Source organism: Pygoscelis adeliae, unplaced genomic scaffold (genome assembly GCF_000699105.1).
Source record: "Pygoscelis adeliae isolate BGI_AS28 unplaced genomic scaffold, ASM69910v1 Scaffold114, whole genome shotgun sequence".
NCBI classification, from domain to species: domain Eukaryota; kingdom Metazoa; phylum Chordata; class Aves; order Sphenisciformes; family Spheniscidae; genus Pygoscelis; species Pygoscelis adeliae.
Genome location: NW_008824587.1, coordinates 1,416,527 through 1,443,083, shown reverse-complemented (window position 1 = coordinate 1,443,083; position 26,557 = coordinate 1,416,527). Strand labels below are relative to the sequence as shown.

General features: G+C 56.9%; 2 protein-coding genes across 4 annotated transcripts in view; one reads left to right on the top strand and one right to left on the bottom strand.

The window, feature by feature from the left end:
- The window catches only part of AGPAT2 (1-acylglycerol-3-phosphate O-acyltransferase 2), a 24,863-nt gene extending 5,360 nt beyond the window's left edge, over positions 1-19,503 (top strand). The window contains exons 2-6 of the mRNA XM_009322146.1: positions 13,432-13,565; positions 14,138-14,313; positions 14,516-14,611; positions 16,319-16,391; positions 17,291-19,503. Of these exons, the coding sequence (XP_009320421.1) occupies positions 13,432-13,565; positions 14,138-14,313; positions 14,516-14,611; positions 16,319-16,391; positions 17,291-17,442 (631 nt within the window). The 3' untranslated portion in view covers positions 17,443-19,503. The remainder of the gene's footprint in view (positions 1-13,431; positions 13,566-14,137; positions 14,314-14,515; positions 14,612-16,318; positions 16,392-17,290) is intronic.
- Positions 19,504-20,863: 1,360 nt separating this feature from the next.
- The window catches only part of EGFL7 (EGF-like-domain, multiple 7), a 14,473-nt gene continuing 8,779 nt past the window's right edge, over positions 20,864-26,557 (bottom strand). Inside the window, exons 6-10 of one of the 3 annotated variants that reach the window (XM_009322042.1) lie at positions 26,460-26,530; positions 24,834-25,004; positions 23,867-23,931; positions 23,347-23,509; positions 20,864-21,303 (exon numbers count right to left, since the gene is read on the bottom strand). In XM_009322042.1, the coding sequence (XP_009320317.1) occupies positions 21,281-21,303; positions 23,347-23,509; positions 23,867-23,931; positions 24,834-25,004; positions 26,460-26,530 (493 nt within the window). In that variant the 3' untranslated portion in view covers positions 20,864-21,280. The other 2 variants (XM_009322043.1, XM_009322044.1) reach the window with 2 other exon arrangements.

Here is a 26,557-nt window from a genome sequence, read left to right as displayed (position 1 = left end):
GCCGGCGGCGGGTGACAGCTGGGGACAGCGCAGCCGGGTGCCATTGCCCACGGTGCCCAGAGCCGCTGCTTGGCAGGGGTGTGCAGGACCCAGAACCAAAAGAGGGGCACGTGCTCACCCCCTGTCCGCGCGCTCCCCTCTCCAAGCAGTGCCGTTAGGATCAGCCCCGTGGCCGCGAACCAGAGGGATTTCTGCCCCGAGGGCTGCGATGGCGCCCGGCATTCCCAGGCGCTGCCGCAGCTCAGGAGATGACGAATCCGGGCTCTAATGCTCCTTTCTGTGCATCCTTTAAGGATTTGAGGCTGATCGCCCTCGCTTCCTGCGTGGCATCCACAGCTGGCTCCGCACAGCGCCGTCAGCTGCCTCTGCCTGCCTGACGGGCCCTGATGGGGCTGAGTGCAGCGGTTATAATTAGAAATGCTAATCAGCTCTTGTGTTTCTGTCTTGACAGCCCTGCCACCCCCAGCACAATCTTCCCTCCAATCTGTCCTATGCTCGCCCCCTCTGCTTCCTCTCCAAATCCCTGCTACTCGTAATTAAGCACAAGGGGGGCCGAAAGCTGGGGTTGCTTTGGGCCAGGCATGCAGAGCTCCTGGCTTGCTGGGGATGGTTTGGGGGTCTCGCCCTCCATTCACCACCAGCGCCCTGGGCTGGGAACACCCCAGGGATGCCCCCACCCCTCGCCAAAAGCCCCGGCACTGAACCGTGGGGTAGAAGCAGGGCAGCCCAAGAGCTCTGCCGCAGGCGGCGCCGGGGTTAAAGGCAAAGGGTGGTGGCTGTGGCTGGAGCCTCTGCCAGCCCAGCGGCTCTGGAAGGGGAGCTGCTCTCATTAGGATTTCTGTCATGTGCCAATCACGGGCTCTTCCCAGCCCAGGAGGAAAAGGAGCTTGCAAAGGAGCATGGACAAGGAGGCTGAGCAAGCAGATCCCTGCACAGGCTTAGCTGATTACAGAGTTATTCATCGTCACGGCTTGCGCTAGGAGACGCAACCCAGGGGATTCCTCCCTCGCTGGTGCCCGCAGACAGCCCCTGCCAGCCCCCAGGCCCTCCACACGGCTCCCCACCCTGAGCCAGCGCGCTCCTGTTGCTGCGAGAGCCAGGACACGGCTTTCTCCCTGGGCATTTGGCTCCCAAAGTCAGGCTTGGCTGCGGGGCTGTTCCTTGGAAGCAGGCATGGGGCTCAGCTGGCCATGGAGGAGACAGAGGTGCGCGGGCAGGATGAGGACCCTGGCCACAGTGTGCGGGGACACACAGAGCCCGCTGTGCTCACAGAGGGACGGCATCCAAACACACGCTGGCACCTCTCCCCGCAAACGAGAGCCAACGCGGCACGGGCCAGGCAAAGGCTGGCGGTCCCTCACCCCACAAGTGCCGTTCAGATGCTCACATACACCCCTGCAGCCTCCTGGGGTCATGCCCAGTGTGCTGATGTGTTAACAAGGGGTCAGGGTGTCCCAGCCGATGTCGACCGCATCGAGTAACCCACGGCATTGGTACAACACAGCTGCACCAACATGGAGCAGGAAACAAATTTTATCTGGAGCCGCAGCCCGGACTTGCCCACCTGAGCCATGAAATATCACAGCATCTCTAAGTGATGCTGTGCTAGAAGAAAACACACACTGCTCTTGGGTTTTTAAGTCAGCCTTTATCTTCCAGGTGCTCCCTGTTTATTAACCTCAGGTGGCTGCAGGAGAGTCTCTGGTCTGGAGGCTCTATGTGCAAAAGGGCAAGGGTTTTCAAGAAGGCAGCGGCTGCCCAAGCAAAGGAGACCCCCCCTCACCTCCTCTGCCCAGGACCCCCACACATGGCCACACTTCACCTGGGACACACGCCTGCTCGCCACGGCATCTTACAGCACGGGCTGGTGGTGGGCATGCGGGAAGCAGAAAAGGGCTTCCCCCTCCTCCCTACTCACCGAGCACCACGATCTCTGGAGAAAGGGAAATAGGAGAAACAAGGAGGTGTCACAGAAAGGGTGCCGGGGGGGACAGGGCATGGTGGCTCTGATGGTGATGGACTCATGAAAAGGCCCCGGCAGCACGGGAGGCTGACTGGGAAACCTCTGAGGACAAGTTGGATTGGATTTGTCATGACTAATTGACTCCCTCCAGTGCTGCGGTACAGGTTTCATGCGTCGCGTGAGCGGGGTCCCAAGCATCCAGGAATTAATGAGGGTCTGACCCTGTCTGCACAGCCACTTGAGTTTTTCCAGTGCAGACAGCTGGCTTAAGAGGCCCCTTTATTCTTTACATATCAGATCAATCGGGATAGTTATAATCTAGTCCTTGTGAAAGCTTGGAGCAGCCTTTGCTGCCCAGCTAGCTCAAGGGGAAAAAAAGCAAGCAAGAGGGAGAGGTCATGATGAACTATTGATTGAGCAGGCAGCGGTGCTGCTCCCAGAGATGGCTTTTGCAGAGAACTCAGCCGGGACAGTTTGCCTCTGTTATCTCTCGCTAATGCTGCTCCATTGATCTTCCATGACAGGTGGCAACTACGAGATTTTTTTAGCTGGAGTCATTAAGAGGCATTAATCAATAACAAGGGAAACAGAGAGAGAGAAACTGTTTGTTTCATGGAGACATATTCTCCGTGTGGGTTTTAGCCCACTGAGGTGCGCGTGTTTTATTTCCATCAGCCAGGGAGGCCTGCCAGGAAAAGAATTCACCTTGTGCTGGACTCTGGCACTTGGAGGAGATCCTGAGCCGGTTGCACCACACCGGCAGCTCCAGCCCGGCTGTGCAATGAGAGGGGACCAGCTGGGGAGTTCATGGCATCCGATTTCAGGTACCCTAGCATCCTACCTGGCACCCCAAATCGCCCAGACCCTCTGTTCCCACGCAAGTACCCCAGGAAGAGCTGGGTACTGATTTCATATGCCCAAAGTGCTGGGTACTAATTTCACATGTCCAAAGTGCTGGGTACTGGTTTCACATCGTGCTTCTGCTGAATCCAGCTGATGCCTGGCAGTGGTGCAATGGGTCCCGGCAGCTTGCTCAGCGATCCAGACCCGCGTTTGAGCTCAGCCCCTGCCCGGTGGCTCAGCCCATGGTGCTGCTGCTGTAGGCAAGATGGGAGTTCATTCCTGTGGCAAGACTGGAGTTGTTTGCAAGAGAAACGGTCTTTGTGCTGAAAGCGCCCCAGGCTGCACCACTCCCTCCCGCCCTGCCCCAACCGTGTCAGTACATTTCCATTGCTCTGTGGTGACAACGCCCATTTTTCTTCTCCAAGCAGCTCCTGTGCTCAGCCCCAGCAAGTGTCTGTGCAGGTGCTGGAGCCCGCTTTCCCTTGGAGAGCCGGAGAAGGGGGCTGGAGACGTGCTCGGGAGCAGGAGGACGGGATCGCCTTCAAAGGTGACTGCAAAGAGAGGTGGTGGTACCAGCCGCCTGCTGCGAGCGCTGTGTGCCGTTGCAGGCAGAGCAACCAGCGGCCCCGGGGCAAGCTCGAGCTGTGGAGGTGCCACGGGCTCCCACATGGGCTGAGCTCAGCGTGCTGCTCGCTGCCTGCGTACTGGAGGGAGCACGGGGAGAGAGCATGGCTCCTGCTAACAGGGCCTGCACCGAGCAGGTACCAAGTGATGCTTCAGTGTAAGGGAAACACCCTTTTGGAGGCAGGGATGGAGATCCCGACGGAGATCAGCTTCCCTTTCCTCACCTCGACTCCCAAAGCCCCAGTCTCCTGCTGCTCCAGCTCTCGTGGGCCACCGCGCAGTGGTAATTACTGCAGCTCTCTGGGGAAATGGGATCTTCATCTTTGCTGTAATTACAGCTACACATCCACAGCAAAGGGATCAAAGGGAGCGGGAGAGGAGGGGATGAGGAGCTTGCTGTCTCAGAAGCAGGTTGCGTGCAGCAGGCACACTCAGGCACACGCTGGCCATAAGCACCTGACAGAGTGACAGCAGTGACAAAACACAGACACACACACACAGAGCTCAGCACCATCACTTGACTCTAGCCCAGATGGGGCAAGTTATACTGCTGCTGGCTGGTGGCTCCCTGAGATGAGAGCCTGTGGTGTGGGAGGTACAGCAAACCCCTCTTCAGTCCCAGGTTGCCCGTCAGGAGAAGCCCTTGGCTAACGGCTTTACCTTCCCTGTTCAGTCCATCAGTCTCCAGGTCAACCACCCAGCCCCTTCCACCAGCACAAAATCCATTAGAAACAATTTGATTTCCTTTATTTACACATGACATTTGGGAAAAAGCCTAATCCTATTGCAACTGGGGGAAAAAAAAAAGTAATTCCAATTTTACAGCCTTGGGCCTGGAGGAGCTCAAGTGCTGCAGCCAGACGAGATGCTGTTTCCAAGGCTGTCCCCCGTGCTTGGTACACTCTCATTTCACTCAGGGGCTCGCCTGGGGCGGATGGTGCGGTGTCTTGCAGAGACCATCAGGTGCAGGGGGATTTCCAGCCTGGGTGTACAAATGCGAATGCCACGGTAAGATCTTGCAGCCTCACATTTTTGCTGTCTCCTGTTTCTGGCACAGTCCGCCAGGAGAAAAAAATAAAAACCGGTGTTGGGGGGCATGGTAGGGTGTAAGCCCTAGCAGTAATCCTTGACTGGTGGTGCATTGACTCTGCAAACACCGATCTCCAGACTCACTAACAGCCAGAGGAGCAGTGCCCTGGCAGTCAATGGGGCTGCTTGTGTGGTGTTCCTCATGCGGATAAGCATCGTGCCAAATCAGCCTTGTATCTTACGTGGATTTAAATAACTGGTTGAGTTTTGCAAGGCAGAGGTAAGACAAGCTCAGAGAAAGCAGATCTTTAAAAAGCACAGCTGAGGAAAGGGCTTAGGTGTGTTAGGAGGGGCAGGGCTGGGCGTCCGGCGGCACCCGCAGAGCACACCCTGCAGGGCTGGCAGGGGCTGCGTGGGGCGTGGGGCCTGAAACCTGCAAAGCGCTCGGGTCCCTCAATAATGGGACCATAAAACCACAGCTGGCTGGAGCGAACATCCGAGCAGATAACGCAGTTACTTTCTCAACAGAGTTACTTGTAGGTGAGTAAAGGTTACAGGAAGGGAGGCTCTGATTATCTAATATACTTTTGCAATATGTTTCTCTCTTAACTGGGTGTTCCCAGAGTCAAACTCCCTCAGGCTCTTTCTCTTTCCAGTGACCAGTGAGGCTGTGCATGCAGAACCCCAGCACCAGGGCAGTTGAGCAATCTCATGCTTCTGGTTTTTGTGCAACCCTGTTGCTACGCAGTCCTGCGGGTAACTGCAGCGCTGGCGTTCAAACCACACTGAGTCAACAGCCCAGTTCCTCCCTGAGTGTTTACTCTGCTGTCACGAGGGCGCTGACGTGTTATTAGTTACAAGCACAGCAACTAAAGGGAGTGTGACCACGGGGCAGCAGGAGCCAACGCAGCAGCTGGGGGTCAGTCCGAAGCTCTGCCCGTGCAGGCGTGGGCTCGGCCGTGGGCTTCCATGCCACCCACACAAGGAGCGGCAGGAGGGCTTCACTTCCCGTGCACTGGTGCCCTTTTAGGCTGAAACAAGTGAGATGGAAACGGAATTCACCCACATCCTTTGCACAAACTGCTCTTAGCCACCATCCTTGCCTTGCCAAGCAGCCTGCAGCGGGCCCTGGTGTGCACAGCAGTAGATACAGCACAGCCCAGGCCTGACCTCTTCACCGTCCTTGCCAGAGCAACACTTTCAGGAGAAGATTTCAGTGATGCCATCCTACTGGTGTCAGCCCTTAGGGCAGCCTTGCTTACTGGTGCAAAGATGGTCCAGGTTACCCGTCTATACCTCTGCCTATGTGGGAGAAAGCTACAGCAGCGTAACTACATCTGTACTGTGATGCTGAGCTGTTTTACGTGCCCTGAGCTGCACAGAGGTGAGACTCAGTGACACCAGGCTCTGAGGCATCTCACAAAGCCAGCTGCTAGTTGAGACAGGTAAAGAGGGAAGAGGATGGGTCAGTGGGTGGGTGGGTGGATGGATGGATGGATGGACAGACGGATGGACTGACAGAGGTCTGAAAGAAATTAGATCAGATGCATGGATCACCTTACCGTCCCCAAGTCCCCGACAATCGAGGCTGCTTTGCACCACCCAGCAGCAGGGGTTGCTGCCTAGGAGCTTGAGCAACCCGGGGCTTCATGCTGCCCGCACTATCGGCCCTCCCTGGGACGGCTCACAAGCCACGCACATGCGTGCCTTGACATGGCCAAGAACGAAGCTGGGCTGGTCGCTTTCTCCTCCCCCTGCTTTTAATGTCACCAAACCCAGCTGCTGCTTTCAACAGATGTCCCTTGGCAGGAGGCAAACAGAAGCAGGCCACCGGGTAGAGCTGCCAACGACGCCGCGGGAAGTCAAGGGCAGCAGGGAGCGAGACGCCGCTCTGCAGACAGACCCAGCCCTCCTTCGGCACAGCCTGCGCCTCCGGGGGGGTCCTCGCCGAGCACCCGCCGGCCCGGCCTCGAGCCTCCTGCTGCTCTACAACCTGCTCAGGCCTGCATGGCGATGCCAGGCGATGGACACGTCTCTCCTTCCTTCCTACCCTGCTGAGTGCTTTCCCTCTCTTCCCTTCCCCACTCACCTTCTCCCCGCTTGGGTGGGAGACCTCCCTGGCTCCATTTCTTTTACAGTCAGAAGCGAGTCATCAAAAGTGAGGTCACATGTTGTTTCCAAGGGAAGCAATAAATTAAGACAAATAAAAGACATAAAACACAGCCAGGTTATTTTAAGACATCGGAAAATTAAGGCCAAGGGTAATGCTCCCGGCTTTATGGCTTTTCACGGACCCAGCCACAGAAATGCCACCATCAGCGATGCCACATGGACCCTTCTGCTCACCATGCTTTGCTGCTAGCACTCTTTTACCTTTTTGAGGTAGTTTTTCAAGGCAGCTTTTCAAGGTCCCCACTGAGGGTGCTGGAAGGCACTGGGTGCCACAGGCACCCTCAACAGGCAGCGCCTGCCATGGAGAATTCACTGCCTGCTCGGTGCTGGCTGGGTGCTTGTTCCTGCCAGTGTTTCTGCACCCCGCTCAGCTAGACTACCCGCAGGGCACACTTGCAATGCGTCTAAATAATTTCGTCAATAGTTTACATATGCAAAACACGCAGCGCAATCTAGTAAGCTGGGTTTTTTTAAAAGAATTTGGAACTGCTTCATTCTGGCTGCTGAAGCTTGGGAGGGCAGGGAGGGGATTGCCTTTGCCTCTGCCCAAAAATGGCCACGTTTCAGGGGTGATGACGCGATCCCTGTTGCGTTACGCAGCGCGCTGAGGCTCACGGGCCCCCTTCCATCAGGCAGTTTGTTATGATAACGTTAATGCACAGGCTGTCGTCATCTGGCAGCATAACTGCTTGCCTTATAAAATAACTCAGCGTGACAGCTCTGCTTGCTAGCAGGCAGGCCCATGTCTGGCTTCTAATCTGGCATCAGAAATCACTCCCCTTCCTTGAGCTACAGACTAATATTAAACGCTTCATTTGCATTGCTCCAGATAATCTGTTGGAGAGCGTGGAGAGAAGGGAATTACAGCCGAGCTCCTTTAGGAGCTCACACGTGAAGCAAACTCGCAGCTGCCATCCCCACCACGCCGTATCTGCTAATGCCGTTTGCCGTCGGCGTCGCGGCCGTGCTGGAATTCGCATTTCAGTTTCCTAACGTCAGCCAGCGTTTGCGAGCTGAGCGGGTCGGCTCGCACGATGCCTCAGTGACAGATCACCAGTGACTTTCTTCCCGTGTCAACAAAAGCGAAAGTCATGAGGATAATGCAGAATTGCTCCGGGCCAGCGTATGTTCAGCTGAAAAGGTCTCGGTGACTTCCAAGGGATATGCTGGCTGGCACGGCGCTGGAGCAAGGCTCTCTGAACAGCCTGTACGACGCAGGCTGGAGGGATTAATCTAATGCTGCGTCGAGATGCTAATACAATAAGGGTTCTTTGTGGCATTAGCAGGAATCATGAGACCAGCTCTGAGATGTCATTGCCTGGCAGCTGTAGGGAGTGCCGGCCTTGAGCTCTCCAGCAGAGAGAAGGAGCTTGTCTCCCGCTTCAAGCATTAAAGCTGCTTGAAAATGCAGTGAAAATGCGGTGAGCCACCCTCCGTTTTGGTGACAGTTCATTTGGGAACAGCCTGCTACCCCTGTTGTTGAGTCTAGGGAGAGCCGAGGGAACAAGGGTTATTTGGAGAGGGACAATCGCTTTTCCCGGAGTTTCCCAGGAGCTGCAAAGCTGCAGATACCAAAGGGATGCTAAGGACCGCAGCGCCAGGGTTACATCTCACCCTGGTGACGTCACCACCACCCGCGGGACTGGGGTTTTGCTATAAAAAGTGTTGCAAAACCTGCTGAGGCCAGTGAAACAGTTTGTGTCAGTTCCAGCAGACATGCTTTCATCTCCCTTGCCAGCTTCACACCCACAAAGCCGTTGGGCCTGATCCTGACCTAACCCCAGCGCCAGCGAGGAAAGCTCCATCCCGCTCAGCACGTTTGTGCCGGTGGAAAACCAGCATCAGGCACCAGCGGAGAACATGGGAGAGACAAGGGGCAGGGAGACGTGGCAGGCGGGAACCCGTCACGAAAATTCGCAGCTGACCCATGCAGACCTCGGACAGTTGCGAACTTTTGTGACAGACCCGAAGACCCCACACCACGCCAGGAGGGACCCAAAGACCCCACGTGGCACCATGAGGGACCCCCAAAGACCCCGTATGGCACTATGAGGGTCCCAAAGCCCCCACGTGGCACCATGAGGGGACCAAAAGCCCTCCTCACCACGCCATGAGGGGACCCAGACCCACGCAGTGGCACCATGAGGGACCCCCAAAGACCCCGTATGGCACTATGAGGGTCCCAAAGCCCCCACGTGGCACCATGAGGGGACCAAAAGCCCTCCTCACCACGCCATGAGGGGACCCAAAGACCCCACGTGGCACCATGAGGGACCCCCAAAGACCCCGTATGGCACTATGAGGGTCCCAAAGCCCCCACGTGGCACCATGAGGGGACCAAAAGCCCTCCTCACCACGCCATGAGGGGACCCAAAGACCCCACGTGGCACCATGAGGGACCCCCAAAGACCCCGTATGGCACTATGAGGGTCCCAAAGCCCCCACGTGGCACCATGAGGGGACCAAAAGCCCTCCTCACCACGCCATGAGGGGACCCAAAGACCCCACGTGGCACCATGAGGGACCCCCAAAGACCCCGTATGGCACTATGAGGGTCCCAAAGCCCCCACGTGGCACCATGAGGGGACCAAAAGCCCTCCTCACCACGCCATGAGGGGACCCAAAGACCCCACGTGGCACCATGAGGGACCCCCAAAGACCCCGTATGGCACTATGAGGGTCCCAAAGCCCCCACGTGGCACCATGAGGGGACCAAAAGCCCTCCTCACCACGCCATGAGGGGACCCAAAGACCCCACGTGGCACCATGAGGGACCCCCAAAGACCCCGTATGGCACTATGAGGGTCCCAAAGCCCCCACGTGGCACCATGAGGGGACCAAAAGCCCTCCTCACCACGCCATGAGGGGACCCAAAGACCCCACGTGGCACCATGAGGGACCCCCAAAGACCCCGTATGGCACTATGAGGGTCCCAAAGCCCCCACGTGGCACCAAGGGTGCTGGGGGCTGTGGTGAGGGGCTGCTCTGGCCCATAGCTGTGCCCTCGCCTTCGGAGAGCCCCACGTGGGGATGAGTGCCCTTCGGAGGGCCTGGAAGGTGTGAGGATGGAGGCAAGCGGCCATGCTCCGGGGGCCGCGCGGGTTTTGGGGAAAGCTGTGCGACAGCAGTGTTTGGGGATGTTTCCCCCCCCTCCAGAAGTGGAGCCTGTGCCAGGAGGGCTGGCTGCTGGCAGATGGCGTTTAATGTGCTGCCCTCAGCCTGGTGCAAGGAGCATGGTGGCCATGCGGCTGCCCGGGGCACGCTTGTTGCTGTCAGGCCTCGCTGTGCGTGTCCTCTGGCAGGGCACCTGGGGCAGTGGCTGAGCAGCTGCTGGAGAAGAGCAGCTCCTCTGCATGCGAAGGCGCATTTTAGGGGGCAGAGCTGGCACTTCTGCCGGCAGCACGGGAGAACCTGGGCTTCTCGCCTTGCTCTCCCATAGGCAGCTTTTTGCCTACTCTAACCATCTGTGTCCAGGCCAAGTTATATGGGCGTGGGGGGAAGGGGAGCCCTGTTGCTTTAATACATCCTTTTGGATTAAAGGTTGGGCAGTGTCTCAGCTGGTGGAGCTCGACTTTGCTTTGCGGTGTGGCTCTCACAGGCAGGGCTCGGGGTGGAGCGAGCAGGCGCAGGGCACCGACATGCTGCCTTGTGGGCTCTGCCCTGTCCGCCCGAGCTGATGGTCTGCAATCCGCTCTGGTGCTGTGGCCCCAGGCACTGGAAACAGCGGTCTGCTCTGGGATCTCCAGCCTAGCTCTGTCTCCAGCTTTGGTTGTCTTGGCTCACTCAGGAGCAGCTTTCCAATGTGCAACCAGCTTTGCAGCTGGGAGAATTTATGATGTTAGTTATGGAGGCACTCTCTCTTTTTCCCTACCCCTAAAACTTCTTGTAAATCTCCTGTAAACTTAAAGGAACTCCTTGGAAACAAGAACTCCTTGCACTGGATGACTTCTCATGTTGAAACTCAGAGCTGAGTTTTGGCCAGAACTGCCCTTTTCCTGTAACTTAAGCCCCTCGTTTCCATGTGCTGGCACTGGCTGATAATCCTGGTCGTGTATTCCAGCCCCTGGGAGGTCTGTGGCTGAGGTGATCCGGCAAGGTCCTTATTTCTACCACATCCCAGTCTGCTTATTCCGGCTCGGGGAAGGGGGTTGGAGCAGAGCACGTGCTGGTGGACAGACAGCAATAACGGCGTTACTGCCCGGCGCAGAACACCCCGTCCTTGCTGTGCTCCTGCCTCCAGTGCCAAGCTGGTGTGACTTGGAAGAGGTTGCTCTCTGTGTCTGATAGAGATAGAGCTGTTTATCTAGTGGCAAAACCTCTTGCAAGAGCTTCCAATTTGGTAAGCGTACTTCATTAATCCTTGAAAATCAGAGGATCCTAAAAAGGCCTCTGTCACAGGCTGCGGAGCAGAGCGTGTGAAGCTGGGGCTGCTGGATTTCAGACTCAGGCTGTTACGGATGCACTAAAAAAGCATATTCCCTCTCACTTTTCTATTCTCTCCTTGTGTCTGGCAATAAGTGCATCAGATTTACAGCTCTCTGCAGCTGTGACTGCACCAAGTCAGGATCATTCATACCAGCAGAAAAGCTGCTTGCGGGGCTGGAGGGGAGTAGGACCCATCTGCTTAACCCCGTGGATGATGTGGCCAGCTCAGCAGGGCTGCCGGTCACCTGGTTCTTCTTCACTTGCTCTGAGCTCTGCCCTTTTGCCTCTTTCGGAGGCTCAGGCCACATCTTGTGCAAGGAAATACTGGCTCCTTACTGGCAGGAGGAAGTTGGATGGTTGTTCTTGAGTAATGTGTAACCAGCCTCTGCCAGCAGCTACCAAGTAGTGTGACTTCCAGAGCAGTGACCTCTCTTTTGGTTGGCAGTCAGAAGGGAGGAGAAGTGAGATTTAGGTCAGTCTGGTGACATGGCATCCACCATGACCTCACCAATTCGTGTCACCCTGCCTCTCCTCACCTGCCCCTTTGTCTCTTTACCTGGACTGCACTCCCGTAACCTTGGTGCAAGCCCGTGATGCTCGGGAGCTCTGCAGCCTGGGCACCTCCCTGTGTCCTTTTGTCCTTTCCCTGGGTGCAGCTCTAACCTTTGCAGCAAGTTTGAATGCCGGGAGACTGATAGCAGTGGTGTCACTCAGCTCTGTCACCTGCGGGCGTTGGCCTGGCCTGAACTCTAGTGTCCAAGTCAGTGCCTGGGTGGTCTGTGTGGTGGGGCACCCCACAGAGAAACAAACCCCACTGTGGGTAGGAGCAAGCCAGGGACAGTCACCTTGACGAAGGTGTGTGGTTGAAGAGCTGGTGGCAGGGGTGGGGATACTTTTGGAGAGCGGATGCTGGGAGCTGCTGCCAAGCCAGGATGAGATGCCAGCCAGGCGCTCACCTCCCACCCTGGGTGACAGGGGTGCTTCCCAGGCTGATGGTACTGTGCGGCCCTCTGTCTGGACCCTGTGGTGGGGGAGAAGCTGACACTGTCCCTCAGTCTTCTCCTGCAGGGAGGAAAGCTCCGTCCCCTGTCTGCCAGGGAGAAGGTGGGCCCTGAGGCAGGTGCCTGCTGGAGGGCAGGTCAGCTTCTGAATTGGCTCCTCTGCCTCCTGTCCTGGTGAATGGCTGCTCCCCTGCCCAAAATAGCCCCTGTGTGCTGCCAGCTTCTGGCAGCCAAAGGCTGTGTCCTTTGGCCCAGTTGGAGGGTCCCCAGCTCCCACCTGTTTGGGGGCGGTGTAGATGGGCTCTGTTCACGTGGGCTGGCAGGGTCTCGGCCGGCGAGCCTGGGCTGGGTGTGCTCAGCGAGGGCATGGCAGCCTGCTCTATGCGTTGGCAGGGCTGAGTGGAGCTGCTGGTGTCTCCTGCCAGCTGGGCCCCCAGCCCTCGGGCACAGGGGAAGAGAGCTGGGAGCTTTGTGGACAGACCTGTAGATCCACCGGGGAAGTGAACTGACAGGCAAAAGCTATTTGCTTGAAGTTGGGTTTGCCGGGGGGGCCCTAGCCTCTGCCAGGCTGCTTGGGGAGCATCCCGTTTGCTGCTTGCATCGTACAGGGAAGTGTTTCTCACCTTCATTCTCCTCCTTTCTTGGACTCCCCTGGGGTAATGACACCCCGTGTTTGTTGTATCATTAAGCAGCATCTTCCAGCACTGCAAGAGGGAGAATTGGCAGAGCTTTCCTTGGGTGACGGATGTGCAGGCTGATACCCACGTGCTGGGGAGCAGCAGCTCCTAGTAGAACTGTTCGAACAACTTGTGGGGCTCTGCTGATTGCAGAAGGAAAAACCTTGGTAGCATCGGAGCAGACTACAGCCACGGCACAGGGGGAAGCAAACAGCACTAAATGAGCAGGACTGGCAGCAGGAGGAGTGGTCCTTGGTCTAGCGTTGAAACCAGCATCTCTCCCTGCTGGGCTTTGGAGGGCTTCCAGGTTTGCCCTCTGTTTGCAGGGCTCTTGCAGCTGCACTAGGCTGGACTTGCCTCTTCTGAAGAGCCCATAGTGAGCCTGGTTGTGAGCAGATGCTGTCAACTTGAAGGAAGCATCGACCATCAAGTCTAGCTGTACCGGCCTCAAAGTTACAATCAGCTTCCCCCAGGCTTCCAGTAAAATTCCCACACTGGGAGTGGACAGGGCTTAGCATGCAACTGAAGCACTTTGAGCACATGAGACCATGCAGGACAGGCACCTGGGTGGACCACAGGGCAAATGAGACTGGAGGCTCTCTGTCACAGAGCTCTTCTTATCTCCTTCCACCCACCCTGGGTATAGCAGACCCTGTCACCCCACTGCCCTGCTGCTGACTGCTCTTCTCTTCTGCAGGATCATCAAAACTGTGGTCAAGACCTTCAAGTATTTCTTCGGCCTGAGGTTTGAGGTGAAGGGACTGGAGAACTTCGAGGTGGAGGGCCCTGCTATCATTGTGTCCAACCACCAGAGCATGCTTGACATGATGGGTGAGGAGCTGGTGGGCGGGAGGAGCAGTTGTCTTGCTCACTGTCAGAGAAATCCTGCTTGCATCTCCTGGCCAAGCAGCCCCCTGCACTGGCTGGTCTGTGCTACCGAGCCAACTGATCCAGCTTTCTCTGTCAGTGCTGGTTGCAGGAAGGGTCTCCCCTCACTCTGAGCAATCGCACCCCTGTGCAGCACCCCGGGTACTGCTCAGCTTCAGGTGATTCTCAGCTCCCTTTTATATCCCTGCCTTCCTGATGGCCTGGCTGGCCTAGCACCCGTGTCGGTGTACCAGGCAGCCAGGCATGAGGGGTGGCCCCGCTGGGCACTGCGGGGTTGAGGAGTAAGCTGCCTCCTGAGGGGTCTTGCTATGACCTGCAGCCACCCTGCCCCTGTAATTCTGCTGTGTGCTGAGTCTCTGTCTGCTCTGTTGATGGCAGCAGAAGCCGGCAGAGAAACAAGGCACTGGCCTGTCCCTGGTACTCCCCTCCCCACCTCAGATTGTGTCTCTTGTCCCATCCGAGTGCAGGATGGGGGGGTGGCGGCTGCTGGTTCTCACCCTCTGCCATCATGTTAGGGCTGATGGAGGTCCTGCCCGACGACTGTGTCCAGGTGGGCAAGAAAGAGCTGATGTACGCTGGCACTGTGGGGCTCGTCATCTACCTCGGTGGTGTCATCTTCATCAACAGGAAGAGCACCACCAGCGCCAAGATGGTGATGGCAGAGGTGGCCAAGACTATGGCAACTGACAAAGTGAGTGTGACTGGTGCCTGGTGGGATGGCATGTGTCTGGGTATCCTGGGGTGGCATGGGGGGGATGTGGCACTCCTGATGCTGGCTTGCCTGAAGTTACAGCCACCCGCAGCTCTTGGCAAGGCTGCCAAGGGAGGGGAGGGGAGGGAAGGGAGCACTGCAAGTGGATTGCTGGAGCAGAGCCTTATCTCACCATGTGCAGGTGAAGGTGTGGGTGTACCCAGAGGGCACAAGGAACTGCACGGGAGATTTGCTGCCGTTCAAGAAAGGAGCATTTCACGTTGCTGTCCAGGCACAGGTAACAGAACTTTGCTCCTGCATGGGGACTCTGAACGCTTTTGCAGTGGCATTGCAGACTGGTCGTGCAGTGGTATGGTTTATTTGCTCTCAGGTGAGCTGTGTTCCCTGGTCACAGCTGAGCTCCTCAGCTAAACCACCATTAGGTGTCATGAGGGCTGCCCAGCAGGAGCTGGGAGACTCTTCCATCCCCTGCAGGAGTGACTTGATCCCTGTGGACGGGGGGGCTGCAGGCAGTGGAGAAGCTGCCTTGTCCTCTCTCCTGACTGCCCCGGCACTGCAGTCCCAGTGTCCCATCTGGAGGGCAGAGCATGGGGGACAGGCACACTTGACCCCCTAGCTCTAGGCTTTGCAGGCAGCTGCCTGGCAGCGTGGCGGTGCGGTGTCTGTGCCCTGCTCCCGGGAGCAGGGCTGCAGCACAGAGCTTGCTTCTGGCAGGGAGCCCAGCAGGTGCTGCACTTGTGAGCTTGCCTGGGGAATCCCAAAGCTGTTGATGGATTTCTCAATCCCCCAGGTTGCAATAGCGTAGTGTTGATCCAGGACTGTTAATACTAGTGCTTTAGAGCAACATCTGGGCTTGCTCTGTGTGGGAATAACTGCTGCCTCCCAGACAGCCATGTGGCACTTCTTGGTGTGTCTTAAATGCCTTCTCTCTCCAAAATGACAAGATCCATGAGCAGCTAGTGGGGGAGCAGACAAACAGCTCCTTGGCTTTGGACAGCTAGAGAGGTCAGTGCTCCTGAAGGAGCAGTGGTGCTCGCCTGGGCAGAGCTCTGGGGCAGTGTGCCGGGGACACGAAGACCTGGCTGTGCTGCCTGTGCCCAGGCGGTTGCTGGAAGCTGAGCCATCCTGCTCAGCTCCCCGGTGCTGGGGACTAGGTGCCAAAGAGGCAGCTGGAAGGAGATGGGTGCCTTGCCTTCCCATGCATGCTCTGCCTTGCCTCTCGCTACTGGGATGACTCGAGGCCTGAGGGGAAACTGCTTTCCCTAAAAGAGGTGTTATAGCAGGGATCCTGGAGAAGGGAGTAGGTGCCAGATCTCTTGCTGGGTTGGATTGGCCAATGCAGGTGCATCACTTGCTGGAGTGATGCAACCAAGGCAGGGGCTGGTGGCTGCCAGAAGGAAAGGACGACAGTGGAAATGGTACCCACCTCTGCTAACACTCCCCCTGAGTCACCGACTGTAGATTGTGTCTGTGTTACCAGCACTGAAATAATGACTCTGTGCCTGCCCTCCTGGCTGTGTCTCTGCCTGTATGAAGCTTCCCTGGGAGCAATTGATTGCAACTGGTGACTGCTTTTCTTAGAAGTTGAAGGCACACCAGCTGGCCTGCCCCAAACATGTGCTTGTACAGCATGGCAAGGCCTGTCAAAACAGGCATCCTCCAATGTTTGCAGGTCAAAATACCTGACTTTTGAAGCCTGGCTTGAGCTGAGGAGCCCTGAGAGCCAGTGCTGACCTGAGGCTGAAGTGTAACTTGGCCCTAGTGCCTTGAATGTCCCTGTGCCTTGAGTTGTTGGGGAGTGGTTTTGATCCCATTTGACTCCTGACTGTCCCAACCTTTGGAAGTGGGTCTCGCTTGTGGGGCTGTGTGTGCCCTGTACGGCTGAGAGCCAGGTCAGCTCTGCTGCGTGGGGTTTGCTGCTTCTCCGGCCTGCCCTGAGTTGCTGCAGTGCAAGTAACTCCTCTTTTTCCTCCTCTTCCCCAAGGTCCCAGTGATCCCTGTGGTGTATTCCTCCTTCACCACCTTCTATAACCCAAAGAAGAATCTATTTACATCAGGTATCAAAGAGCCTGAGGGCCTTTACAGTCACTTGGAGACAGGGTTGATCTCCACCCATGTGGAGATTTGGTTCACGAGGGTGTGGGAGGGAAGCGGAGCTGGGGTGAACAGGAGTCGTCCCTCTGGGATATGTGTGGAGTCAGTTCAAAGCACTTGGCAGCAGAGCCTGGGCTGGGTTAACTCAGGAAAGAACGTAATTAAATACAATGAGGGATGTTTCCATTAAAAACTGGACACCACCTCTTCCTCTTGTAAGTGGCACAGCCACTTGGTGAGGGCTTGGGGAAAGAAGCGAGCATGCTCTGCCTTCTGACCTCTCAAAGCAGGGACTCCTCTGCAAGCAAACCAAGGACGCTGGTGGTATCAAAGCTCTGAAGTCTGTCAGTACAAGTGCTAGGCAGAAAGTTGGCTTTCAGTCAACTTGGAGCGGTACCTCTCATTTTTGGGAGGAAGCCATGCTTGCCATGCTCGCTGCGTGGATGGCTGGAGCCAGCCAAAGGTAGGAGGGTTGGGCAGAAGCAGATGGAGGGAGCACCTGGTGCAGGCTGTGCCCTGCATGGCCCTGGAGTTGAGTGGGTCCATGGCCCTGGGCTCCCCCTGCTCTCTTGGCCAGCAGGTGGGGGCAGAGCAGCAACACCAGCCTTAGAAAGGGGCAAGCTCTGGCTGGGGTGTCAGTTTGAGGCCCAAGGGAAATGTTCTGCTTGGCACATTTGTTAGAGGGCAGGGTCTAATCCCCAGAGCAATCTCTTACCCCTGAGGCCAGTGCTCCAGGGATGGATTCCTGAAGCCCTGTGAGGGGATGAGGGCTGTCTGGGGCAGGGGGGAGCAGGGGTCCTGGGAGGGCAGAGAACTGTGCTGTGGTGTGTGGGTTTCTCATAGGCTCTTCTCTTGTTCCCAGGCAAAATCAAGGTTGAGGTTCTGCCTCCAATAGAGACCAAAGGCCTGACATCAGATGATGTCTCCGACCTCACTGACAGATGCTTCCGCATCATGAGGGAGACCCTCTTCAGGCTGTCGGACCGTCCAAGTGAGGCGAAGGACTCGTCCTAGATGCTTCTCCAGTGGCATCACCATGTGGTGGTGGCTGAAGGGACCTGTCCATTGCCAAATATCCAAGGAACTTTTCTCCCTTTGCAGTGACTTCTAACTCTGGGAACACCGTGGACTGGCACACACGGGGTGTCGAGCCAGCGCTGAGGTTTCACGTTGAGTGGATTTCTCTTATGGGTTCATTATCTTGCAATGAAACGTCTCCTTTTTCTGAATTTCTCAGGCATCAAACTTGTGCTACCAAAGGGCTCAATGACCAGAGAGGTGAGTTCCCCCAGCTCAGGCAGGTGGTGTGGGATGACAACGAAAACCTGGCTGGAGGCTGGGCTCTGCCTCATGTGAGCATCCCTGCACCTGTGTTCCTGCAGGCTCAGCTAGTGCTGGCCTGGCCCTGTGCTGTCCCAGATAGAAACCACCAGGTAGCACTTTGTATCTGCACAACCTTGACGCTGCTCAAACAGGGCTGAGAATCGGGTGAAAATCCAGACTCTGGCTCCGGCAGCACTGGGAGTGCAGCGTCCTCCCTGGGCAGCCTGGAGCACTGCTGTCCGGCATGGTGGAGCTCACGGGCGGTCTCTGGGGCAGGGCCTGTCTCCCTGAGAGACGCCCTTGGGTCACAGCAGCATCTTGTGCTGGGGCTTTGTGTTGCCCAGGCTCTCCTGACCCAAGTCTTTCGCCTCTGAAGAGAGCACCTAGGGCAAATAACCTCAGCTGCTCTGCAAAGGGGAATGTGTGGGGCCAGTCAGCCTTATAGTGTCTCTTCAGGCTTAATTGCCTTGTCTGAACAAGTGCCCTTGCTCATTGAGGGGTGCAGCAGTGGAGAGGGAAGCTGCAGCCTGACCAAGCCAGTATATATGGTCTGGGCAGAGTTTAGCTGAATGCTGTCCAGCCTTGCCAGTTTAGTCATCTTCTGAATGAAACCCCACGCTTGTTTCTACCATTCAGAGCCACCAGCTTGATTTTAAAAACTGCACAGATCTGCCGGAGTCCTGGGCAAACCTGTCCTCATGTGTGACTTGTTTGTGGCACAGTTCTGGATGCCATGTGTGACATGCACCTGCGTTGGCTCAGAGCTTCCTTGGTGTTGGGAAACCTGTGCTGCCAACTCCCTGCCGTGGTTCAACCTTGTCACAGTAGTGCCTGCAGTACTTGTTGCAGATGCAAAGGGCTCTGTCATGCTTGTTTTGCCACTTGTCATGGTCAGCAGTGGCCAAAAGATGGTGCCTGTCCCTTGTGTCTTTGTGCAGAGCAGCAGCTCCACTGAGATCCGCAAGGCTTGTAAAACTCCTGCAGAGCCGCAGGGCGGGTGAGCTGCAACTGTAATGGAGCTTGGAAGGCTTCGGCTCTCCCTTTGGGGGGAAATGGGCTCCTTCCCCTGTTCAGAGAAAGGGGTTTCCCCTGTGCTTTGGGGTGATGGTCCAGCGGGGGTCCTGGATCCTTTGCTGGGAGCTGCAGAAGTGTTGACCTCTGCGAAGAGCAAGGCTGGGTCAGGTCCGTGGTTCCAGGGGGTTGCCTTCACTTCCAGCTCGGGTTCAGGGAGGCTTTTAGCTCTCCTGTTCATGGTGCAGGGTGTATAACCTTGAGATAAGCCACCTGGGGCTACTTGGGTAACAGACACAGCCGGCTTTTGCAGCCTGTCTGGCACTGCATTGGTGGAATTGCAGTTATGTGGCATTTTGGGGTTAAAGCTTCAACTGGGAAAGGCAGGGAGTTCCTGTAGAGCCAGCGGTCCCCAAGGGAGGGAGCCCGTGGGCTGAGCTGGTGTAGGCGGGTGCCGGGGGCTTTATCAGAGGGGCCTTACAGTACAGACTCAGGGGTCAGACCCGCCTTGGGACAGGTCGGGGTGGGAGGATGGGAACCGAACCAGCACTTTGTAAGAGCAGCAGATAAAGGGCTGTTATGGAGGTTAAACCCAGGAGGGTCCCGGCAGGGCTCCTGCAGGGGATAACCACATCCACGGAGTGACTCCTGCAGCATCCTTCCCTGGGAGGAGGGAGCGGTGCCTCTGTGTGCAGTTATCTGCTGTTCACTTTTAATTGGGTTAAGAATAATGTTATGTGCTTTAAAAAAAAAAGTACACCTTTGGTTATTTAAATAAAGGAGACTCCTGGTCTTGTATGGGAGCTGAGGGAGGAGGGCTTGCTGTGGGAGAAAGAAGGGTGCTGACCCTTCAGCTCTTGCAGGGGGTGGGTTGGTGATTGAGGGAGAATGGCAGTTCCTTGTCCCCACCCTGTGTCCCACAGGCAGAAGGGCTGTGCTGCTGCACCCCAGCCTCACCCAGGCTAGTTCAGCCCCAGCCTGGCCTGAACTAGGAGGACAAATGCCTGCGGGGACCTGTCGCAGGGGAAGAGGAAGATGGTGCCTGTGTGGATGGGAGCCCATGTCAAAGCAGGGCCCTGGAACAAGCACCTTCCCAGCCAGTAATGATCCCACGGCCTCGGTATGTGCAGCAGGAGGCTTTATTTTGGTACAACCCCTGCAGCACCCCGTTGCCCACAGGGCTCCTCCTGCAGCTCCGCTCTAGGCAAGTAGGGAAGTGTTGTACCAGGTCGGTCACGTCTGCTCTGCTGTACTGGTGTCCTTGGGCTTGAGCAAATGGTGCTGGGGGGGGAGGTAGGTGCGTGCGCAGCGGCTGTTGGGTCTGGGAGAGACCAGCTACACCGACAGCCGGTCCTCGTGCCAGTGCAAACACACGGGTGTGCCAGGCCTCGGTCCCCATCCAGGCATGCAGAGGACTGTCCCTCCCTCCTTGGCCTCACCCTGTTGGCGCTACTGAGTGGCACAGGCTTGTCCCTGTCTGCTCTGTGCTATTGATGGGAGTGTCAGAGGGAAAGGTTTTCTGTTAAAGCAAGTAAGAACAGATTCTCTGCACCTTCAGGCCCATGTAAGAGCTTCAACCTTGTTACTGCTCTGTAGGGCCCAGGGATGGTGCAGAGGGCTGTGAGCGGGAGCAGGTAACTTCAGAGCAAGCTGCTGCAGCTGCCATGCTAAGGAGCGGCGAGGCACCAGCCCACCTCCGGCGCTCGTGCAGGGAGGCTGGTCCCAGAGAGCAGAACAGAAGCTGCAGGGATGGGCGCCCGCTCCCTGCACCCAGCCAGCGCAGTACCTTTGTGGGGCCTAGTTGCACCCATCCACTGCCATGATGCCTGGCTTGGGGCTGCCCCCTCTGCCACAAGGCATTTTTGGCCATAGTCCTCCAAACGCAGGACTTGCCCCCACCTTCTTTGGGTGGGAGCAGGTAGGGGGAGCATAGGGGACAGATGTCCTGCCTGGGCCAGGTCTGTGTTCCCCTGGGAGAAGATGTCATAGAATCATTAAGGTTGGAAAAGACCTCTAAGATCATCGAGTCCAACTGTCAACCCAACACCACCACACCCACTAAACCATGTCCCTAAGCGCCTCATCTACACATCTTTTAAATAGGTCCAGGGATGGTGACTCAACCCAGGACCCAGATAACGGGTCCCAGGTCGATGTCCCAGGGTAATGCTAAGTAAAAGCCAGTCAAAGCTAAACACCACACAGCTTCACGTCCAGCCAGTCTCTCTGGCACAGCCAGACAGGCACTAACGGCACGAGGCAAGGCATTTATTTTCTGCCGCTCCAGCAGGAAGGGGGTGAGATGCTGAGGGCTTGGAGTCCAGTTTGGAAGTAACTGCGTGACCTTTGATAAGGTGAGTTGGAAGAGAAAATGATGGAGATGCTGATGGGAAACCAGCCGCCTTCTGCTACCCTGTGCCTTCCTCTAGATGGTGTGGCTTTGTCCCCAGCCTCGGGCTGGAGAATGGGATAAGAGCTGCAGATGCACTCAGCTTGCTCCAATTCCTCGGGCGCCCGGCTAGAGCTCATTCTTGCAGGAACCTGGGAAGATGAGAAAAAAACAAAAAGCCATTCAGCAACGCTGTTAGCCTGGGTTTGGTTTGTCTCTTTCCCCAAGAAGAATGAGGTTGACCTCAACCTCTGTGAATGTCACCCACACTTGCTGCTTTCCCTTTGCCAAACACCCCCAGGCTGATTCTTCCGTCCTGCCACATTTGGGAGCGTCAGTCTCACCTCTCTGGCATGCCGCAGTCCTCGCCAGCCTCGCCCGGGCCTGGGAAGTTCTGTGCAAAGTGTCCCAAAGGTGGGGGACATGGAAAGCCAGTGACAATAATTCTGGCTGCCCCAGGACGGGAGGCTGGGACCAGCCTGTCCCCACCACAGACACAGCTGGTGGCTCTGTGTGACAGTAATTGGAAGCAGGTGTTGCTGGTCACCAAAGTCCCCAGGGCCCAGGGAGCTCTGTGGGCTGGGGAAGGGACCGCGCGGGGTGGCTGCTGCCCAGCCACATGCAGTTGTGAGTCTGTCGTGCTGCTAACTGGCTGCGTCCCAGGCGAGCGCTGACAGTCTGTGCTGAATTGGGGGTAATTCAGACTTAGAGGTGCTAAAATGGTTATGGCTTAAAGAGATCTGACCTCGTGGTGGTTTAAAGAAGAGAAAATGCTTTTTAGTCCTTACACACATTCCCACTGGGCAGATAATTGGAGAGTGCAGTTGTATCTTGGCATTCAGTTGTGAAATGCTTCGCAAGGCACAGAAAATGGATGGCTGCTTAACTCTTCGTGGGATGCCCTGCAAGCCCCAGTACTTGCTGGAGTACAAAAGGACAGTCTTGTGTCCTCCAGGGACTTTCAAGACCATGAGAGGGACAAAAACAAGTTTTGCTTGCTAGAACAGGCTTGGCAGAAGTTAATTTCAGGACTTTGGAGTCATCCCTTGGAATAAATCCATGTTACCTTGTGATACTGCTCACATTCCTCAGTGCTGTCACTAATAATATGTACAGAGCAATACTAGGAAACTTGGTCTGCTGGAACACTCAGCGGTTCTGATGATTACCCCTTTCTGAGATTTTTTTTTAAGTGCCTATTGGCAGCTACTTAGTCTTCAAACAAGCTCTTTGAAGTCTTTCGTATCTGAGCCATTACTGCATGCAGTGAACTGGGACTGGATGTGCCCTGAACAGTTTCCCCTTAAGTCTTTCCAAGCACCCTCACCCCTCTGCCATGAGCACCAGGCTGCAGCTGCACACCAGCTCCTGAGCTGGCCCAGCCGTGCCTAGTTTCTGGACGTGTTTGACTGGCGTTATTTAACGGGAAGACGAGCTGCAAAGAGCTGCCTATCGAAAACAGCGTTCATATGGTTTGTGCTCTACTCTTGAGTCAAGCTGCAGTGCTCCAGGGAGAGCGTCGCGCACACACCTCAGGGACCCGAGGGGATGCTGCCTCACTCCTGCAGTGCCGCGGGGGAGCACGCCAGGCGGGACCCCCCCACCTTCAGCCATTTCACCATGACAGCTCTCACCAGTGTCTCTTCTTCAGAGTTTGCTACTTAGGAGACGCTCTCTGGTCCACTGCTTGGCAAAGGACTGGTCTGTAGACTTCAAAAAGAAATGCCTAAAACTTCCCAGGCTCGTAAATCTGCCAGCTTCTGCACGCTCCCTAAACTCTCCTGATTGACTTTTTGGACTGTTAATTTCCTAAGAGCTGGGGTTTCTTTTCTAAGGACTAAGTTATAACAGTACAGGAAGGGAACACATCTGTCGAGGGCGCTGATTGTGAGACATGACCCACTGCTCATAGTGGGCTCCCTCTGCTTCTGCCCCAGAGCCACGTTTCCATGTGCCGATCTTACGATTTTTGGCTGCTACAAGGGCAGTCAGATGGTGCAGCCATAGAAACAGCTTTGAAATGAAGCTAATGGGCTGTTTGTGTTCAACTTTTATTAATTACAGACTGTTGAGCTTGAGGGAGATATAGATTAATAGTGGCATATGTGTTACTGATCTCGCTGGCCTGCATCTGCTCACTGTGGCCAGTATGGGTGGAGGGAAATACTTCAGCCCTGCTTTTTCCAGGCACTTACACGTCTCTAGCCGCTCCTCGAGGAAGGAGATCTGCTCGCTCAGGGAGTCGATTCTGTCCAGTTGCTGGAGAGAGTGGGACAGCCGGCTGATGGGGTCTGTGCCGACGTCCTCCGGTGCAGATGGCATGAGGTTGTGGAAGGGGGCCAGCACCAGCTGGAGTTTCTGCAGGAAGAAGGGGAGCCATGAGCATGTCCTCCCCAGCCACGAGGACCACCCGGTGGGATGTAGCACGTCGCCTGCTGGGGTGCAACCCCACCGGGGCGGCACGCCGGCCGGCTCACGGGGCTTCGGTTGCAAAGGGCCGCCGGGCTGGAAGAGCTGCTGCGTGGGCGCTGCCGGCAGTGTGGAGCACAGCTGGGATCGCCGCGGCACGAGGCCAGCATGACGTTAAAAATAGAGCCAGGGCAGAGGGAAACCCTGGCTGTGCACAGCCTGGGGTGGGAGCTGGCTGAGGGCGGCCTCAAGCTGCAACAGGGCAGTGAGGGCAGGGCAGGGCAGAGGTGTGTGCTGGAAGCTCACCTGCTCCAGCGCTTCCACTCTGCTCTTCAGGTCTTTCATCTCTTCCTTCATTTCACTGGGGGTACCTGAAAAAGTGACCAAGAAAAGGTCATTGCCCGAGGTGAAGTGGAAGGTGCTGGGGAGAGACATTGCTGCAGGGCTCAGGCCAAGCTCTGCTGCTTTCCACTCCCCTCCTAGTGAGCCCCCGGGGTCTGCCCCGCTGGGACCAGCCCCTGGAGCATCAATCGGATCCAACACCTGCTGCAGGCACTGGCATCTAGCCCCGCTGCTAATGCGCACGAGTGTCTCCTTGCTGCTGGAGGACCTGCAACAAAGTGGGGAATTTTTCAGGCAGTGGGGTGATGCTTAAAGGATAAGATGTCTGGCAGAGCCTGGCCTTTTCGTGCCCGTTTTATCAGATTAGTTGCCACCCGGGTCTGCCCTGTCCCACGGTGGGCACAAAGGATCGTCCCTGCTGAGGGCCCTGGACGCGGGATAAGGGCAGGTGGCTTGCGGGGCACAAGCAGACGGTGCCCTGCTCTCCCAGGCGTTTCCCACGTGATGCCTGTGCTGGCCACAGCGCATTATTACTCACGGTACGAGTTTGAAGTGTCACAGCGCGTACCAAAAGTAATAATGGACCGTCACCAGCGGTGCCTGCCACTCCTCGCGGCTCCGGACTTGCCTTGTGGGAAGGACGATGATGATGATGATGGAGAGAACAGCTGCGTCCCGGCCACCGCACACCACGGATGGGCTCTGTCACCCTTGCAGATGGAGCAGTGGCTGGATTTGTGCACAGGGGAGGTTGGTTGGGTCGTAGAGGGACTCCTGGGTCACTGGGAATAAAGCTGAGGGGTTCTGGCTGTCCCCTCTCCTGCCTTTTGCCAGTCCTGCTCCAGCCACCCTGTGATGCTGAGTGTTAATCCCAGCTTTCACTGAAGGCCCGGAGCAGCCGGGGCTGTCCTGCAACAGGGGACAAGGTTACCTGCTTGGCTGAAGGTTTCTGGCTCGGGGGGGGTTTCTGGCACCAGGGGCTGGCACTCCTTGTCATCAGCAGCGAGGCTGAAGCCGTCCCGGCAGGCGCAGCGGTAGCTCCCGGCCGTGTTGATGCAGAGCTGACCGCACCCGTGGCTCTGGCCGGCACACTCATCCACGTCTGAAACCACAGGTACGGCTCAGTGAGGACGGGGGCGGTGAGGAGGTGCTTACCGGGGGCGAGGGGCGTGGACGGCTCAGCCCCGCTAGCAGGGGTCCTGCTCCCCTCGCTAGAGCCGCATGGGCTCACACAGGGTGAGGGTGAGATGGGACCCCAGACCGAGCTGGTGTTTGTGCTGGGCAAAGCTCTAGGTGCTCTCAGCACTGCAGGGTGTGAGCACAAGACCCGCCAGCACGTGGGACCGCCTTTCCTCTTGCACCAGGCTGGAGTAAACCTGAGCTAACCCTGAGGGGGATCTGGCCTCCTCCCCTCTGCCCGCTCGCCCACAAAAGAGCCAGAAACAAAAGCTGTGGTCAGAAATGTCCCAGCTCTGGCCAGGCGGGCGCAGGCTCTCATCCTGGATTTATGGCCGGGGTTTTGGTTCCAGCCAGCCGTGGCGAGAAGCTATCAGCCTTTCAAGTGTGTACAAAACCCAGTAACCTCTCCTCACACGGGGGAGTTATTAAAGCTGTTCCCACAAAGCAAAATGAGCTGAACTGCTTCCCACGCCCGGGCGAATCTGGTTTAGGCAGTGGGAAAATCCCTTCCCCTCTGCGCTGGAGCTGTCAGCGATGTGCTCAGCCCTGCCTGGCCCAGCATGGGTCAATGCCACATGCTCCTCCTCTGCCTTATGGGAGGGTGGAAAGCCGGGAAATGCCGTGGCAGGGATTTGTGCCATGCTGCTGTGCTGGGATCTGCAGAGCACTGCTGCCCTCCATGCTGCCCGATTTCTCTGCACTCTGGTGAGGAGCATCGGGCTGCTGTCATGCTGGAGAGGAGCTCGGTGCCTGGAGATCGCCAGGCTTTCCCTCCACCCCCAGATATTTTTGGTTTACAGATTTAATCTCTGCAGTAAATGGGCGTCTTACTTTACAGCAAGAGTTTACAAAGCTTGGGAGATACACAAGCTCTGGCTGACTCCACAAGTATAACAGTTGCTCTGCAGAAAGCCTCTTGCTGGCTGCACAGTCATGGCAGAGTACAGCCTCTGCTCATGATGATCCAGCACGGAGCAGCAGCGGAGAGAAAATGTGGATGCCAGGGCTGCACTCAGGGGCTGAGAGCACCGACGCAGCCAAAGGGAGGTCAGAGCTCCGCTGGGAGCCAAGCTTCCCATCCTTTCCTGGCCAGACCATCAGGCATCACTGCCCTGGAGCAATACGTGTAGGGGTGGCGGGTGTGTGTGTGGAGGGGTAACACCCTGGTTCCCCTCTGTGGGCTGAGTAGCGCCAGGCACGTGCCCAGGCTTGGTGAGGAGCCACGGTGCTGCTGCCCGTCCGCCACCAAGGGGTCGGTCTGTGGGCAGAGGACCGCCAGAGCCCCAGGGCAGCCCCGCTGCTCCCCAGAGAAGCTCTCCCGGCAGCGGCGGGGCAGGCCCGTCACAGGGAGCCCGGAAGGGAGCGGCGCGGCCGGTACCTGTCTGGCAGGCTCGCCCCGTCCAGCCGGGTGGGCAGGCGCATCTTCCGGGGAAGGCGCACCTCCCGCCGCTCTTGCATGGCACCCCGCAGAGAGCG